Below are 16,769 nucleotides of genomic sequence, written 5' to 3' on the forward strand. Positions count from 1 at the left end.
GCATTATTCTGGCTGCAAAGCTAGGTGCTGTTTTGAGAGATTACAGGAAAAGAGAAGGTGGTGGGCAGCTGAGAATCCCAGCAAGGCATTATAGTAAAATCACTAACTGAACACCAGGCTGACTCCACAATATTCATAGCAACTTTGATCAGCTACTTGTTTTACTGATAGTTGCTACAGGATTTACAATCTATTGTTATTAGGTGTTTAAAGAATGCACTTTGAACTTTGAATATTATCAGCATGTTTAACAAAAATATACTGTCAGAAATTCTGGTTGCAAACAAATTTTTGTTGTGCTGGATAAACACTGTCTACTGCATTTCTGTAAACATTTAATTTATCTATGTAATCTAGCTTTAACTTTACTGCGCACCTTTGAAGTAGCCATTTACGTATCTTGGTACACATTTTATGACGGTCCATCAGCATCTAAAATGAAAAGCTTTACACATCCGTACATGAATCAGCATGTGAAAATATCTATTTCAGTTAACGTTTTTACATATATTTGGTATTCATAAACTAAGGTGGAGGTTTATGTGGTACGATAGGTAGCATAATTGAAAAGACTATAAATCTCAGACCCCTGGGACTAGAGGTGTTTTCGAATTATCGAAATAAGCAATCCACATAAAAGGCCTCCAATAACCTATAAAGGGAAAAGACATGGTGACATCTGAAAAGGCTAGGTAATTTATGCACAGTTCCACAAACGTTGAGTGACAGCACTTCACGGCATTTAGCCCTTTCACAATCAAATTTCCTTACAATTTTGTTGTACTTAAATTAAAGAAATGGTAAAACATGGTGACTGCTCTGAGCCATACATTGAAGCCAGCATTTGTCCAGCTGTAGTACTAATGACAGCATTCAAATATTTTAAGTGGCACTGTACTAGAACTTATTTATGAGATTGCCACAGGATAAGTTAATAGAAATGAGTGGGCAGCACGGCGGCGCAGTGGTTAGCACTGCTGCCTCACAGCGCCAGAGACCCGGGTTCAATTCCCACCTCAGGCGACTGACTGTGTGGAGTTTGTGCATTCTCCCCGTGTCTGCGTGGGTTTCGTTCGGTTGCTCCGGTTTCCTCCCACAGTCCAAAAATGTGCAGGTTAGGTGAATTGGCCATGCTAAACTGCCCGTAGTGTTAGGGCAGGGGTAAATGTAGGGGAATGGGTCTAGGTGGGTTGTGCTTCGGCGGGTCGGTGTGGACTTGTTGGGCCGAAGGGCCTGTTTCCACACTAAGTAATCTAAACAAAACATCAAAGAATTCAGAAAATTGAGTGTTCCGTAATCATTGTCAAGTTGCCCAAGACATACATATTTAGACATCTGATCACAAGACTGTGTTGACAGAGTGCCTGACCTGTACTTTTAGAATATTCCATTAACGTGAGTAATTAAAATTGGATTAAAGAACAAGTTAGGTTCTATTAGTTAGTCATTTACAAACGCATATTAAATATATTTTATCGGTTACATTGTTTTCAAAGGTTAAGTACAAAATAAACTACAAATTAATTCAGGAATATTCAAACTTGAACGACCACTATTTTCAGATAAGTCCTTGTTCTTTAATTTGCTACAGATATTTTAGAGCATATGATGAAAATTAGTTCTCCTGATATGTAGAAAGGTTTGTGCTTTTGCCCTTTTATTTAGTGGGTCAGCCAGCAAATTTTAAAATATGAACACAAAAATGAGCAGCTAAATGCAAGTTTTTAAAAACTCCTTTTTCAAAAAAAAAGAAAAATTAGTTTATCCAATTAGACTATTTTCAATATACTCAATATGATATTTAAAAAATTGTTACCAGTAATTGGCATTGTACACTGTGGGCAGTATTATAATTTCACAGGATCCATACAAATAAGTACTTAATATGAAAAATTTCAAAAGCTCCTGTTCTGTGGTACATTTATAATAGAAAAATGATACAATCAACAGCATATGTAGTCACATAACTATCAGGTTATTGTACAATTACCTTTCGTGATGTATCAACTAGCCAACAGATGAAAATGTTCACATGTGGCACAATTTTATTCCTACAATTCTATTTTGTAACTGCTACATTTATGGTCAAAGTACTTTCCATAACTGACACGCCATCAGTATAACCCAATCAACAGAAAGATCACCTTTCACATGTGGTGCGTCGGTTACACTCAAATCCTAACCTTTCAATCATCTTTCTTACGGCACTAATGATGTTACAAGAGCTTTGAGACAAGTATCTATACATAAAGTACTAATATTAAAATTAAGCTATTACATTAAGTACATTAACAAACATTTCTAGAAAATGGCAGTATACCTTAATCGATTAAGCACTTCAGAACTCTGAAATTCAACAGATTGCAGGGTGCTATGATAGCAACCTGTCTTGGGGCCAGAAGGTCCAGGTTCAAATCCCACCATTACTGAAGGCCTGTCATGATGCATCTGAACAGGCGAAAGTGAGGACTGCAGATGCTGGGGATCTGGAGTGTGTGGTGCTGGAAAAGCACAGCAAGTCAGGCAGCACCCAAGGAGCAGGAGAATTGACGTTCTGGGCATAAGGAATCAACGTTTCCTGATGATGGGCTTATGCCTTGCCTCCGATCTCTAGCATCTGCAGTCCTCACTCCAATTTGTACAGCATTTCCAATTCAAAAGGATTTTTTTTACTTGTGTCTCATTGAGATTTCCTGTGATCAGATTTGCCTTAAAGGGCTTTCAAATGGAATATTCACTTAAAAAATTGTGATATTTATCAAAGTACTTTAGGTTACTCTTCTTATCCGATAAGAATTATCAAACTTTAAAAATGCATTTTACACATGCCCAGAAACCAAAATGGATCTCCTTTTCCAACTCAATGTTATATCAAAATAGCTATTTTTATTGTGCTTAGGGGATATGTTTTTATGTCTTTATTTTACCTCACAGTTTTTCTTGTACATATGGGGAAAACACAAAGCCCCAGTCATAATTTTTTCAGGACATTTTCTAAATAGTGGGTTTGTGTTACAAATCTGATAATCCAAGCCAAAACATTGTACATACACGTGAAGCTGGCTTGGAGGTAATGTCAAGAAATTACATGGGTAGTTTTGATCATCAATGTATCACATTACCTATGGAATTCAACATTAATATTTACTGCAAATTAGACTACCACAGAGAATACTCAAGTATTTTACAAAGTATTGTACCTTTATTATTTACAAAAAAACATGGTCATAGAATATTTCAAGCAGATTTCAGAAGTTTTAATATATTCACGTGAAAATTGTCCTTAAAAATCAGTGATAGAAATATAGCAGAAGAAACAAAAATCACTTAATTTCCAAACTCTAGAATTAGCAGGAATAAATGAAACTGTTCAAACTGCTTTCAATTACCATTTTATTTTATGCAGCCTAAAATATCACTTCTAGGAAACACAGAACTCTGGGAGAAGGTGAATCACCTAGCTAGCTCACAAAAAGCGATTTTCCACTACAGGCAAATGCCTTAAGCCTTCAGCTGACAGTTTTGCCTATTTTGTTAGGGAATGGACTTCAAATTCTGTCCAATTTCAGAGCTGTTGGGATTATAACTACTCATGTTATACAACAACAATCTGGATGAAGGAACTATGGGTAATGTTGCTAAATTTGCAGAATGCACAAAGATATGTGGAGGAACAGGTAGTGTTGAGGTAGCAGGAAGCCATAGAAGAACTTGGATAGGCTGGAGAGAGGGCAAATAAGTTGGAATAATTAAATATTGGAATACAAAGATTAAATAAAAATATTGGAGTACAATATGAAAAAATGTGAGGTCAGAAGAATGGAGTTTCTAAATGGGGAAAAGCTTCAGAAACCTGAAGCGCGAACAGACTTAGAAGAGCTAATTCAGGACTCTCAAGGTTACATGCAGATTCAGCTGATTAGGAAAACAAATGCAATGCTGGCATTCATTTGAGGCAGCTAAAATACAAGCAGTAATGTACTGCCCAGGCCACGTAAGGCTCTGCTCAGGCTACATTTGGAACATTGTGAATAATGTTGGGTCCCGTATCTAAGGATATGATGGCCTTGGAGGTGTCCAGAAGATGTTTGAGGGATAAAGGGCTTTGTTAAACACAGAGCAGTAGGACTCTGGGTCTGTACTTGATCAAGTTTAGAAGGATGAGGGGCATGGATAGAATGGACATGGAGAAGATGTTTCCACAGTAGAAGGGACTAGGACCTGAATTGAGATGAGGCAACATTTCTTAAGCCAGAGAGTGGTGATTCAGTGGAAGTCAAGTCATTGAGTGTATTGAAGACAGAGACAGATAGGTTCTTGATTAGGAAGGGGATCAAAGGTTACAAAAAGAGGAGAGGATGGGTTTGAGAAACCTATCAACCATGATTGAATGGTTGATCAGATTCGATGGGCCAAATGGCCTAATTCTGCTCTAATACCATATGGTTTTACACAGTCCTGTGTATTATCTTCACATTTAAACCATCATTTAGATTTAGCAGGAACAGACAAAACCATTAAGTCGTCAAACTTCTAAATCTTAGATCTTATGATAAAAGGTTGTGCTTAAAACTCAAAAGTAACTATCCATGTTTACATACAAGGTTTGATGTCAGATTTACACTATTTAAACAATACAAACAGACAGGAACAAATGTATAAACGTGCTGTACTTGTTCCCCTCTCCCAAAACATCACTGCATCTAAGCCCCATAATTTGAGAACCATCATATATTTTTAATATAGAATGGTTACATCACAGAAAAAGTGTGTCTGCAAAGCCCCACACTGATTTAAAAACATTATTTTCTAAAATCAACATACTCAAATGTGCTTGGATCAATCAATCCCACCTTCTGGTTGCTAGCCATTTCAACATCCACTTGCACAACATGTCCATCCTGAGCCTCCTCCACCAAACAAGTCCACATGCAAACTGGAGGAAGTACACCTTATCTTCCGCCTTGGGAGCTTACAAACATACGGCCTTACCGTAAAATTCACCAGCTTCGAAATCTCCCCACCCTCCACCTCACCTCAGACCCAGCCGCCCCTCTCCACCCAGCCCCCTTAACCTGATACCGTATGTCCATCCTTCTTCCAACCTATTTGCTCCACTCTCCCCACTGGCTAATCTCAGCCACCTCCTACTTACATCCACCTATTGCCCCCTTCTCCCAGCCCCACCCCCTCTCTATTTATTTCAGTCCCCTTCCTCTCTCACAGTCCTGATGAAAGGTTCCAACCTGAAACATTGACTCCCCTTCTCCTCTGATGCGGCTGAACTTGCTGTGCTTTTTTCAGCTCTACTAGTTTTCCACCCAGCAAATCAAATCAAAGTCCTAAACAGACTTGACACTAACATTGTACTTTGCAAAATGAGAAAGCATTCAGGACAATCTGAACTGTACTCATACTATAACTTCTTAATGATGCAAAGAGGACATCTGACCAATATTAGAGGAATAACTGGACATTCATACACCTGATACAAATATATCTCTTGATAAGAACCACTTCCATCATATTCCACTTTAAAGCAAGTAAAAGAAAACACTGGAGACAGCAATATAGTGATCTGACTTTTATTGCACATCCACGCTTTTGAAAGCATAATTTCTATACCAGTCTCAGTTAAGTTTGTTTATTGCATACTGGGTTGATCATTATACAAGTTCAACTAGAACAATAATGCCAATAAATGATACAGTACAAACTTAAGAGTAGCAGGCTGACTTTGAAATATCTCAATTTTATTTGCAATTCTGATCTGAACTGACTGGTAATATGGCTGTATTGAATGACGCATGGCAACCATTTCACAACACTTACTGGTGCAGGTGAGGATTATGGCAGGTTCCGGTGTAGCAGAAGTTATTTAATAGTGGCAATTGCTATTCTAAAAGAACAAGCTACAATAGGGCACAAGAATCCAGCAAGATTGTTATTTTGCGAAATTCAAAGACTTGAAAATTTTCCACAAATAGTGAAATAGTTGTTCGTACAATATGAATATAAAAACACTTCTACCTGCTACACGGTACTAGAGTCGTGTAGCAATATGGTTACAGCATTTTTTTCTGCTCGTCAGTTATTGTACAACAAGTTTAAAGCTTTACTCATGATTCAGTTTCAATATAATATGCTGATTTAAATTTTTAATTGCATAATTACTTCCAAGATTAATCCATTATTTATGCCCAGGAATGCTTTTAAAAATTGATTAAATTTCAATATTCCATTTTACACATATAGGGAGAGCAATTCTACCATATAAACCTGCATTAATTTCCTTTATTATGGGGGAGAGGTGGGGAGGGTGGGAGAAGAGCCAGAGGAGGAGGAGGTTGCAGTGCACAGGTCTCTGGCTGCAGGTCCAGCACAGTACTCAATGATGACGTGGAGTTGCTGGTGTTGGACCAGGGTGGACAAAGTTAAAAATCACACAACACCAGGTTATAGTCCATCAGGTTTATTTGAAAGCACTAGCTTTCATAGTGCTGCTCCTTCATCAGGTAGCTTGGGCCTGATGAAGGAGCAGTGCTCTAAAAGCTAGTATTTTCAAATAAACCTGCTGGTCTATAACCTGGTGTTGTGAGATTTTTAACTCATTAATGATCACACTGATGAAAAGTGGCTTGCACAGGTAGCTATGGTGGCTTTCTCAATGCAAATCAATGCACATCTTTTAGCAATACTCTGCCAACAAATTGCTCCCATTTAATTTTCTGCCTTTAAGACTTAATTACTACTACTATGTCAATTTTGCCCAGGAACTCAGGAGAAATCAATGTTCTAGGCATGTCCCCTTTTGCAAAATTAAAGCTTCTCATATGGAAAATATTGATTATAGTTTGAACCTTTGAAAGGTTCATGACTTGTGAAAACCTAATCCCTTGCCATGTCATCTAATAAAAAGAACCATCAAACCCATTAAAAGGCTTAAGCTTAGATTCACTTATGGGTCATATATATGAACAAATTAATGGAATTATCAAACGTGAATCAGAAATGTATGGCTCAGAATACATTTTGTTCCTTATTGCTTTGGTATATTACTTAACAGAGTTTTGAGAAGATTTATAGCTCAGGTTAAGGTTCTGGAGCAGGTTTGCCCACTCAGCTGGAAGGTTTTGTCACCATATTAGGTAGCATCAACCGTGAGCCTCTGGTTGAAGCACAGGTGTTATGGCCCACTTTCTTTGGGTTGTTGACATCATTTCCTGTTCTTTTTCTCCAGGGGCTGGGGGGGGGGGGTTAAACGAGATCCTAGTCGGTGTGTTTGTTGATAGAGTTCCAATTGGAATGCCATACTTCGAAGAATTCTCATCTGTGACTGTTTAGCTTTTCCTGGGGTGGATGTGTTGTCCCAGTTGAAGTGGTATCCTTCCCTCATCTAAGGATACTAGACAGAGTGGGTCATGTCTTTTTGTGGCGAGTTTATGTTCATGTGTCCTGGTGGCTACTTTTCTGCCTGTTTGTCCAATGTAATGTTTGTTACAGTTCTTGCACGGTATTTTGTAAATGACATTAGTTTTGCTTCTTGTTGACAAGCACGGCATTCCAACCGGAACTCTTAACAACAAACACACTGACTTGGGTCCCATTTACCACCCCCTGAGAAAGAGAACAGGAAATGATGTCACCAACCCAAGGAAACCTAAACACAATAGAAAGCGGGCCATACCACCTGTGCTGCATCCAGAGGCTCACTGATGATGCTACCTAGTATGGTGACGAAAAGTCTGAAAACGAACCTTCCAGCTCAATGAGCAAACCTACATCCAGAATTACTTAATAACATTTCAGGACCACTTATGTTCAACGGTGTATTTAACAAAATACTGGAAGAGAGACTTGGAAAATTCTCTGCAGAGTGAAATAATTTTTGCACAATATGAATATAAAAACACTTCAACCTGCTACACAGCACTCAAGAGTTGCCTCGTGATATGGTTACAACAATGCAACTATAGGACTCTGCAAAACTGTCAACTTGTGAACTGTTTAAAAGGGTCTGTCGCTTATGATAAAGATGTTAATTTTGCATTCACAGTTGATTACAAATCCAAATATACATATCTTTGTCAGTGAAATAGTATGTTTGAAAATTCCTTGCAAAGTGCACTCAGAAATTAAAACATTTGGCCCATAAATATTTAAATTCCCTGGAAAGAGTGAAACACTTCATACACAATTATAAACAGGTGAGAATGAAGTTAGGAATTTGATCACAAGATTTTAAAAAAATTAACATTTAGAAAATTAAATTTAAATTTTAAAAAATTAACTGCCCCATAAAATGCTGTGTTGGTAACTGTAATATCAAGTGATAAATTGTTCTCAACACCACATTCATCTTGATCAAAATTTAAGTCCACTTCGAGAAATTAAAATCACATTCAGGCTGTTGTGATGCAATGAGCAAACACAAAGTTGTGTCTTGCACTTTTTAAGTATTGCAGCCATTGGAAGACCTTTTACTCCCAGGCATTGAAGGATTTTTGCTTTCCACATACCAGATACATGAAGCACAAACAGCACCTGAGACACGTTTCAGGCTCTTCCGAAAGACGCTGTTTGAGAGGCTGTAAGTAACACAGTTACAGAAGCTGTTGCTAATGGCAAGCCAGGTTGTCAGAAATGATATCTCTGGGCTATTAGAAAAACGACAGCTTTCCAGGAGGAAATAAATGATGTATGGAAGCCAAAGGATGTAAAATACACTGGTGATTCGAAGAAGAACCATAGCATAACGTTTCTCAGAACTAGCTGGATTTTCTGATGTCTCTCCTTGTGTATTAAATCGAGCATGTCTTTCTCGGATTTCCTTAGTGTGGTGTTGACATATTCTGAATATGTTGAAATAAGTAAAACAGACTACAAAAGCAGCAGGAGCATATAGTAAAGCCACAATAAATCCTGCAAAATAAACATTTGTTTCCCAGGAATTAGCACACCATTCAAAAATGTCTCCATGATAGCCTGGCTTGCCCCAGCCAAAAAAAGCAGGAAGGAATACAATGAAGGAATACAGCCAGATTATTATAATGCAAACACGCAGCCTCCATGGTGTGACCAGCTGACTATAGGATAGTGGCTTGGTAATAGCAATATATCGATCAACACTGATGCAGGCCAGAGAGGTCATCGAGACGCTTTTCAACACGGACACAATATATCCAAACAATTTGCATGTTAAAGATTCATGGGATCCTGTCGGATATCGCAGAAGGGACAAAGAAGGAACCAAGCAACTGATTCCAACAAAAAGATCCGCATATGCCATGGTCTGAATGAAATAACTTGTAGTATGTTGATTCAAAAGAGGTGCAAAATGAAATACCAATATAACAATAAGGTTACCTGAAATTATTAACACCGTGAGAAAAACAATGATGATTACTTCCAAGAGACAAATGTTAGCAGTTTCGTTGTAACTGAATCCCAAGAGACAGAATGGTCGGCTGCTATTGTTTCCCTCCCAGGAAGAGTTCATACTTCTGTTTTGCACACTCCAAACAGATGTCATTACGGGCTTCGTTGCTTTTGCAATGTCTCAGTCTTCCGCCTCACTTATTCTCAGACTCTGCTCTGTATTGTCTGCATTGCAATTTGTCTATAATCCAACGAAGAGTCACTATCCTCAACATGCCATAAGAGGACAAAGCTATTCCCAGCAGTTGCCATGCTTTCGGTTTAAGAAATAAATACAGATGCCGGCATGAATAGGCTGTGCCACAGACTTGAGGACAAAAGAGGGGGACACGACACCGATCTTTATTCTGTTGGAAGTAAATATATACCACATATTTTCTGCTTCATCAATCTCAGTGCTTCTGCACATACAGTTTCATAGTCAAGACGGGCAGAGAAAACAAAAACCTTTTGTGGAAATGAAGCTAATTTTAGCCCTCTCAAAATATCAGCAAGTACTCCCAAAATATTATCTGCTAAAGGCAGAGATTGATTAAAACATAAGTCGTCTCCCAGCTTTCGTTGATGATGTTTTAAATCCAAGAATCCAGATCGAAGCCAGTTACTGCAAAATGATGCTACTCTAGAATCGCAGTCCAATCTGCCGCAGAATTCAAACAGCCCCTCCAGGCATCAATCCTACCTCCCTCACAATTCGCTGCCAAAGGAAATGTTTCCGTAACTACACCAGAGGGTGAATGCAGCAGTACAGAATCTTTGCTCTTGCATTCAAGACTGCAGTAGCCTCTTGAGGAGCTCTATCCATCACCTCCTGTGTATGAGAATGTAATACATTACAACCCTACCAATCTATCATCTGACAGCAGCAGTTGCCAAATATACTCAGACCCTTTTGGGAGACTGCGAGCTGAGGAACTGCTACATAACAGATCACTGAAATTCCAACACATAACTATATTCAAGTATTTCACCTCAGCATACTTAAATGCCTCTTCAGAATTAACTATACACATGACTCAAATTTAAATGCTTCACGCAGGATTATCATTGATCACTTATTATTCCCACAAAAACTCTGAATAAGGCGAATTAACAAATCGACAAAATTTAGCACCCGCTTGAAAATTAATACAACTACTGAACCAAATGAGTTAACTGAAACAGGAGGATGTGCGCCCACGGTTTTCATTCATTTGCATTGTTACGGCGCAGATAACACACTGGCCAGCTGGTTTGTGATGCAGAGTGATATCACGGCATGGATTCAACTCCTGTATCAGCTGAGGTTACCATGAAGGTACCACATGCTCAACTTCACTTCATGCATGGTGACCCTCATGCTCAACCTTCACCAGGTGCCTTTCTGTAAGGGGGAAATGCCCTACGGTCCTCTGTAACTACTGACAGCTTTACTTTTACTGTGACTATCGCTCCTTAAAATGATCAAGTTGGTTTGTTAATGTTAAGTATTTTAATTCATGCCTTATTCTATATCATGGTAAAGAAGCAATTAAATTATATTACAAAATTAAGGGCTGATGAATCTCAGAAAAACAAAATTAAAAAATTGTATTTTCCAACTTACAAAAAGGGTTGAAGGGAATGGAGATGGTTGGGGGGGGGGGGGGGGGGGGGGGGAGAGAAAGAGGGACGAGAGAAGGGGGAGGGGGGAGGGAGAGTAGAGAGGAGGGGGGAGAGAATGGGGTGGAAGGAGGGAGGGACGAGAGTGTGGGGGGGGAGGGAGGGACAAGAGTGTGGGGGGGGGAGGGGGACAAGAGTGTGGGAGGGGAGGGAGGGACAAGAGTGTGGGGGGGGGAGGGGGGGACAAGAGTGGGGGGCGGAGGGAGGGACAAGAGTGGGGGGGGAGGGAGGGAGGGACAAGAGTGGGGGGGGAGGGAGGGAGGGACAAGAGTGGGGGGGGTGGGAGGGAGGGAGGGACAAGAGTATGGGGGGGGGGAGGGAGGGAGGGACAAGAGTATGGGGGGGGGGAGGGAGGGAGGGACAAGAGTGTGGGGGGGGGAGGGAGGGACAAGAGTGTGGGGGGGGGAGGGAGGGACAAGAGTGTGGGGGGGGGAGGGAGGGAGGGAGGGACGAGAAGATGAGAGAGTGGGGGGGGAGGGGGATGGAGGGCAAAGAGAAACAAAGGAAGGAAGAGAGGATGAGGAGAGAGACAGAGCACATGAGCGAAGAGAGAGAAAGACAGTGTGCGCGTGCACAGAAGAGAGAGAAAGACACAGACATACAGAGCACACGTGAGTGGGACAGACCGACAGTGCACGCGAGAGGAGAGTGAGACAGACAGAGAAAGCATGAGAAGAGAGAGGTGAGAAAGAGGGAATGGGGAGAGGCCAAGGGTGGGACACGGTGAGAGCAGGCTAGGGCCAGACGAGGAGAGAGGGAATGGGGAGGGAGGGATGGGGAATAGGGAGGAGAAAGGGGGGGGGGGGGAAGAGAAGAGAGGGAGTGAGGGAAAAAAAGAGGGGGAGAAGAGGGAGACAGAATAAGAACAATTGCAATGATGAGTTCTTCCCAGATAATACAGTGAAGGTAACACCCTCTAAACTGCAACTTCTAAAGGAAATGACATTTTCCAACAGACAAGTCCAAATTGTTCAGGAAGCTCAACCTGACTCCGAGACTTCACATCCATTATCTAAAATAATATATCAGATCCCGGGTCATGGTTATTTGAAACATGGCATTTACATGTAATGACACTCACCTCTCAAAACCATTTTAGATGAAGCAGACATTAACTCTTACATTCAAATGACAACTTTTTGGGGGAAGTCAAGTGTTGGATAAATATTTAAAATGTAACGTGCACTCTCATTCAAGTAGGTTAGAGGGGCAATGTCAACAAGAAACTTTTCTTTCACAGTTTGACAAACTGAATAACTTGTCACAATGTTATATGATGAATTGAGATAATTCCCCTTACTGTATGCAAATATTATAAGAAACAGGACCTATTTCCAAAAGACTGCAAGGATATCCAAACAGCAACCTATGCAGCCAACAATCTCTTGAAAATCTCAAAGCCGAAGAAACTTAACTCTATCACTGTCTCCATTGCTTAATCAGCTTGGCCTTTTGAATGTCATAAACCTAGAGCTTTAGAAAGGGTTGATTTAGCATTACCACCCAATTTGTAAACCCAATTATAAATCAGAAAACTAAGATTTCTCATCAACAACTGCAAATAAACATTTACAGAATTAATACACATTGTTCCGAAAAATAAAGCATACAGTACAAACAAGATTAGAGTAGTGCTAGAAGGGCTTTCCTGATGAAGGGCTCCTGCCTGAAACGTTGATTATCCTGCTCCTCCAATGCTACCTGACCCGCTGCGCTTTTCTAGCATCACTATAATCTTGACTATAATGTCCAGCACCTGCAGTCCTCACTTTTGCCTCAAGTACAAACATTCAAGTTATGATGCATATATGGTGCAAAGTAACGTAATCGTGATGACTAGGATACCCAACAGTTGGGGTGGCATTTTCAAGCTTCATTTCCATTTGTTCGACCATTCCTTTGAATATTTTACAGGCAGTTTTTGTTTTAATTTACTGGTCTGAATACAGTTTATATTCATGAGAGCAATTTAACAGAAATGCAGAATTTGAAGATTCAAGATTTGTAAATCAACCAAACAGAATTAGACATTTTGACTACCAATTAACAAATTACTTGGGCTTCACTTAATCCTAATAATCCATTTTTTTTAAATGAAACTGTGCTCAATACAAGTATTACCAAAAGATTGCTTGACAAAAAAATTTACAAGATCAAGACCGCAGCACGATGGCTCAGTGGTTAGCCCTATTGCCTCACAGCACCAGGGACGCGAGTTCGATTCCAGCCTCGGGTGACTGTCTGTGTGGAATTTGCACATTCTTCCTGTGTCTGCATGGGTTTCAGCTGGTTGCTCCAGTTTCCTCCCACACCCAAAGATGTGCAGGTTAGGTGAACTGGCCATACTGAATCGCCCATAGTGTTCAGGGATGTGTAGGTTAGGTGCATTAGTCAGGAGTAAATGTAGAATAATAGGGTAGGGGAATGTGTCTAGCTGGATTGCTCTTCAGAGGGTCAGTGTGGACTTGTTGGGCCAAATGGCCTGTTTCCACACTGTAGGGATTCTATGATTCTATGCTGATTTCATCCCCTCTCAAACCTAAGTAACCAAACAATCCCAGTTGCCACATCAATCTTGCACCCTGACAGCATGTCATTCCAGGATGACTTTCTCACTGATGGAAAATTTTCTTCAGTAGCCTAGAAACATTTCTTCAATAACAAAGATGATTTCCAGTTACGTTTCTTTCAGATTGACATCAATCCTAATTGGCCAACTTAAAAGGCATAAACCTCAACCCCATCTCTCCAAAACTTAGTCACCACTTAAAACAGTCTATAATGTTTGTCTCAATCATGCCCACCAATATTTATCTGAAAAGTCTATTTTTCTTTCACCACAAGTTGCTCCAAGCTTGTTGTTCTTATTCCAAAATAAATTCATTCTGAACCCTCTGAAGTGTTTATCATAAACACTTGGAGCATCTTCTTGCTTTTTCAAAATATCAGGCCACAACTTGTGTTTAATAGATTTTTACTGGAGTCTGGCACAGTGCACCATTTTATTCATGTCAGTTCACTCTCAGTATTTCTGAAGAATTAAAAAGTTGTGTTTACAAAGATTTCTTATCACTTTGGACACAAAATTGGCTTGAAGGTAGGAGACAGAAGTTGGTGTTGGAGGGTTTTTTTTCTCCCAGACTGGAGGCCTGTGACCAGCGGTGTGCCACAAGGGTCGGTGCTGGGCCGACTGCTTTTCATCATTTATATACATGATTTGGATGTGAATATAGGAGGTATAGATAGTAAATTTGCAGATGACACCAAAATTGGTAATGTACTGGACAGTGAAGGTGGCTTTCTCAGAGTACAATGGGACCTTGATGAGATGGATAATGGGCTGAGGAGTGGCAGATGGAGTTTAGTTTTGATAAATGTGAGGTGTTGCATCCAAGGCAGGACTTATACAGTTAATGATAGGGCCCTGGGGAGTCCTGACGAACAAAGAAACCTTAGAATGCAGGTGTATTGTTCCTTGAAAGTGGAGTTGCAGATAGGGAGATGAAAGTAGTTTTTGAGATGTTTGTCTCCATTGGTCAGTGTATTGAATACTGGATTTGGGACTTCATATTGTGACTATACAGGACATCGATGAGGCCACTTTCAGAATACTACGTTTAATTCTGGTCTTCCTACAGGAAGGATTTGTGAAACTTGAAAGGGTTCAGAAAAGATTTACAAAAACGTTGCCAGGATTGGAGGATCTGAATTAAAGCGAGAGGCTGAATATGCAGGGGTATTTAATCCCCTGGAGTGTCAGAGGTGGTGAAGTGACTTTATAGAAGTTTACAAAATCATAAGCTGCATGGATAGGGTGAATTGCCAAGGTGTTTTTCCCAGAGTGGGAGAGTCCAAAACAAGACAGCATAGGCTTCAGGTGAGAGGGGAAGATTTAAAAAGGGACCAGAGGGGCAACTTGCCATGCAAAGCTTGCTGCATGTATGGAATGAGCTACCACAGGAAGTGGTGGAAGGAGGTACAACTACATCATTTAAAAGGCATCTGGATGGGTACCTAAGTAGGAAGGGTTTACAGGGATATGGGCCAAAAACTGACAAATGGAACTAGATCAGTTTAGGATATCTAGTTGGCATGGATTAGATTAGATTAGATTACTTACAGTGTGGAAACAGGCCCTTCGGCCCAACAAGTCCACACCGCCCCGCCGAAGCACAACCCACCTATCCCCCTACATTTACCCCTTACCTAACACTACGGGCAATTTAGTGTGGCCAATTCACCTGACCTGCACATCTTTGGACTGTGGGAGGAAACCGGAGCACCCGGAGGAAACCCACGCAGACACGGGGAGAATGTGCAAACTCCACACAGTCAGTCGCCTGAGACGGGAATTGAACCCGGGTCTCTGGCGCTGTGAGGCAGCAGTGCTAACCACTGTGCCACCGTGCCGCCCACGATGAGTTGGACAGAAGGGTTACGTTTCTATGTTGGACTGAAGGGTTACGTTTCCATGTTTATAACGCTATGACACTGCAAACTAACAACATAACATGTGTAAGCATCAGACCAACCTAAAAAATAGCTGTAATTATTAACTGCATTAGCGACTGACTGGAATAAATTTATTTTGAGATTGCAAACATAACACGCAGATCTCAAGGTAACAGAATTCTATTGCTTCATGATTCTAGGAGACAATTATTAATTTCTTGTGACTTGTACAGATAACATCTTTCAAATGCAATCATTTCAACTTTAAACTGCATGTGAAGGTAATGTAAAAGAATGGACAGCCTGAATGATAACTATCAGATACTTACACATACTGTAATTCTAATGTACATAATGTACTATTAAATGTTAAACACAATGGTGACCGTACCATTTGCTATTTCCACCTATCATTTACTCCTTACCCCCCCCCATCTTCTGTCTAAAAATCAACATTTCTTCCAGCTGCCATCACCTCTAAGGAAGGTCACTGGACTGGAAACCTGCTGAGCTTTTCCAGCAATTTCTGTTTTTGGTCCCAGATGTTTCACAAAAATTTGTCAAACAGGATTTTGACAGTCAAGTAATGAGATGGGGGGGACAACAGGTTACGCATTACAGAATGCCCTAAACAAGGAGTGTGTTTTAGGGATGGAACTCCAAAGCTGAAGGCATAGGCAGTTTGGTCAAAGCTACTAATGAAGCAACAAAAATCAAGGATGCGCTGGTGGCCAGAATTAGAAGAGCATTGAGATGTAACCTGTTGGCCACATACACTTAACTTTTCATCAAGACTTGCAGCAACACAGGAGATATGGTGGTAGGCAATTTAAAAAAAAACTATGTATAGTTTAGGAGGCAATGCGCAGACCGGATTGATGACTGTCTTTTTAGAAGTCACCTAAAATGGGTAGAAAGAGCAGTATTTACGCAATCGGTTGACAGAGTGTCAACAAACTTCCAGCAAAGCAAATAAAATTTACAAAGCTATTCCAAAACATTGAGTACAGCTACCTACATGAGTAATAACATGGAATATGTCTACTCACATAGAAATACAATGAACAGCAAGTTACAATAATTCAACATCTTCCTAATGTATGTATACTACTCCTGAATTGTCACGCTATAATTGGAAAAATATTACCAAGAGTAACTATCCAGCTTTTCAGAACAGCCTACAAATCATGAGCATTTAGTTTGAATATAGAAATAGTAAGTTTCTCTTTGAAAGAAGA

The 16,769-nt window shown here is 40.2% G+C and overlaps 2 protein-coding genes across 2 annotated transcripts in view; both read right to left on the reverse strand.

Moving 5' to 3' along the window:
- The window catches only part of rabgap1 (RAB GTPase activating protein 1), a 196,353-nt gene that overhangs the window by 61,947 nt on the left and 117,637 nt on the right, over positions 1–16,769 (reverse strand). The window lies entirely within an intron of this gene.
- Positions 7,252–10,205, reverse strand: LOC122564825 (putative G protein-coupled receptor 21). The gene has a single exon (XM_043720128.2). The coding sequence runs from the start codon at positions 9,530–9,532 to the stop codon at positions 8,453–8,455; it is 1,080 nt and encodes a 359-aa protein (XP_043576063.1). The 5' UTR covers positions 9,533–10,205; the 3' UTR covers positions 7,252–8,452.

Source organism: Chiloscyllium plagiosum, unplaced genomic scaffold (genome assembly GCF_037043375.1).
Source record: "Chiloscyllium plagiosum isolate Xiang-an unplaced genomic scaffold, Cpla_swu_hap1 HiC_scaffold_21, whole genome shotgun sequence".
In the NCBI taxonomy this organism is placed as follows: domain Eukaryota; kingdom Metazoa; phylum Chordata; class Chondrichthyes; order Orectolobiformes; family Hemiscylliidae; genus Chiloscyllium; species Chiloscyllium plagiosum.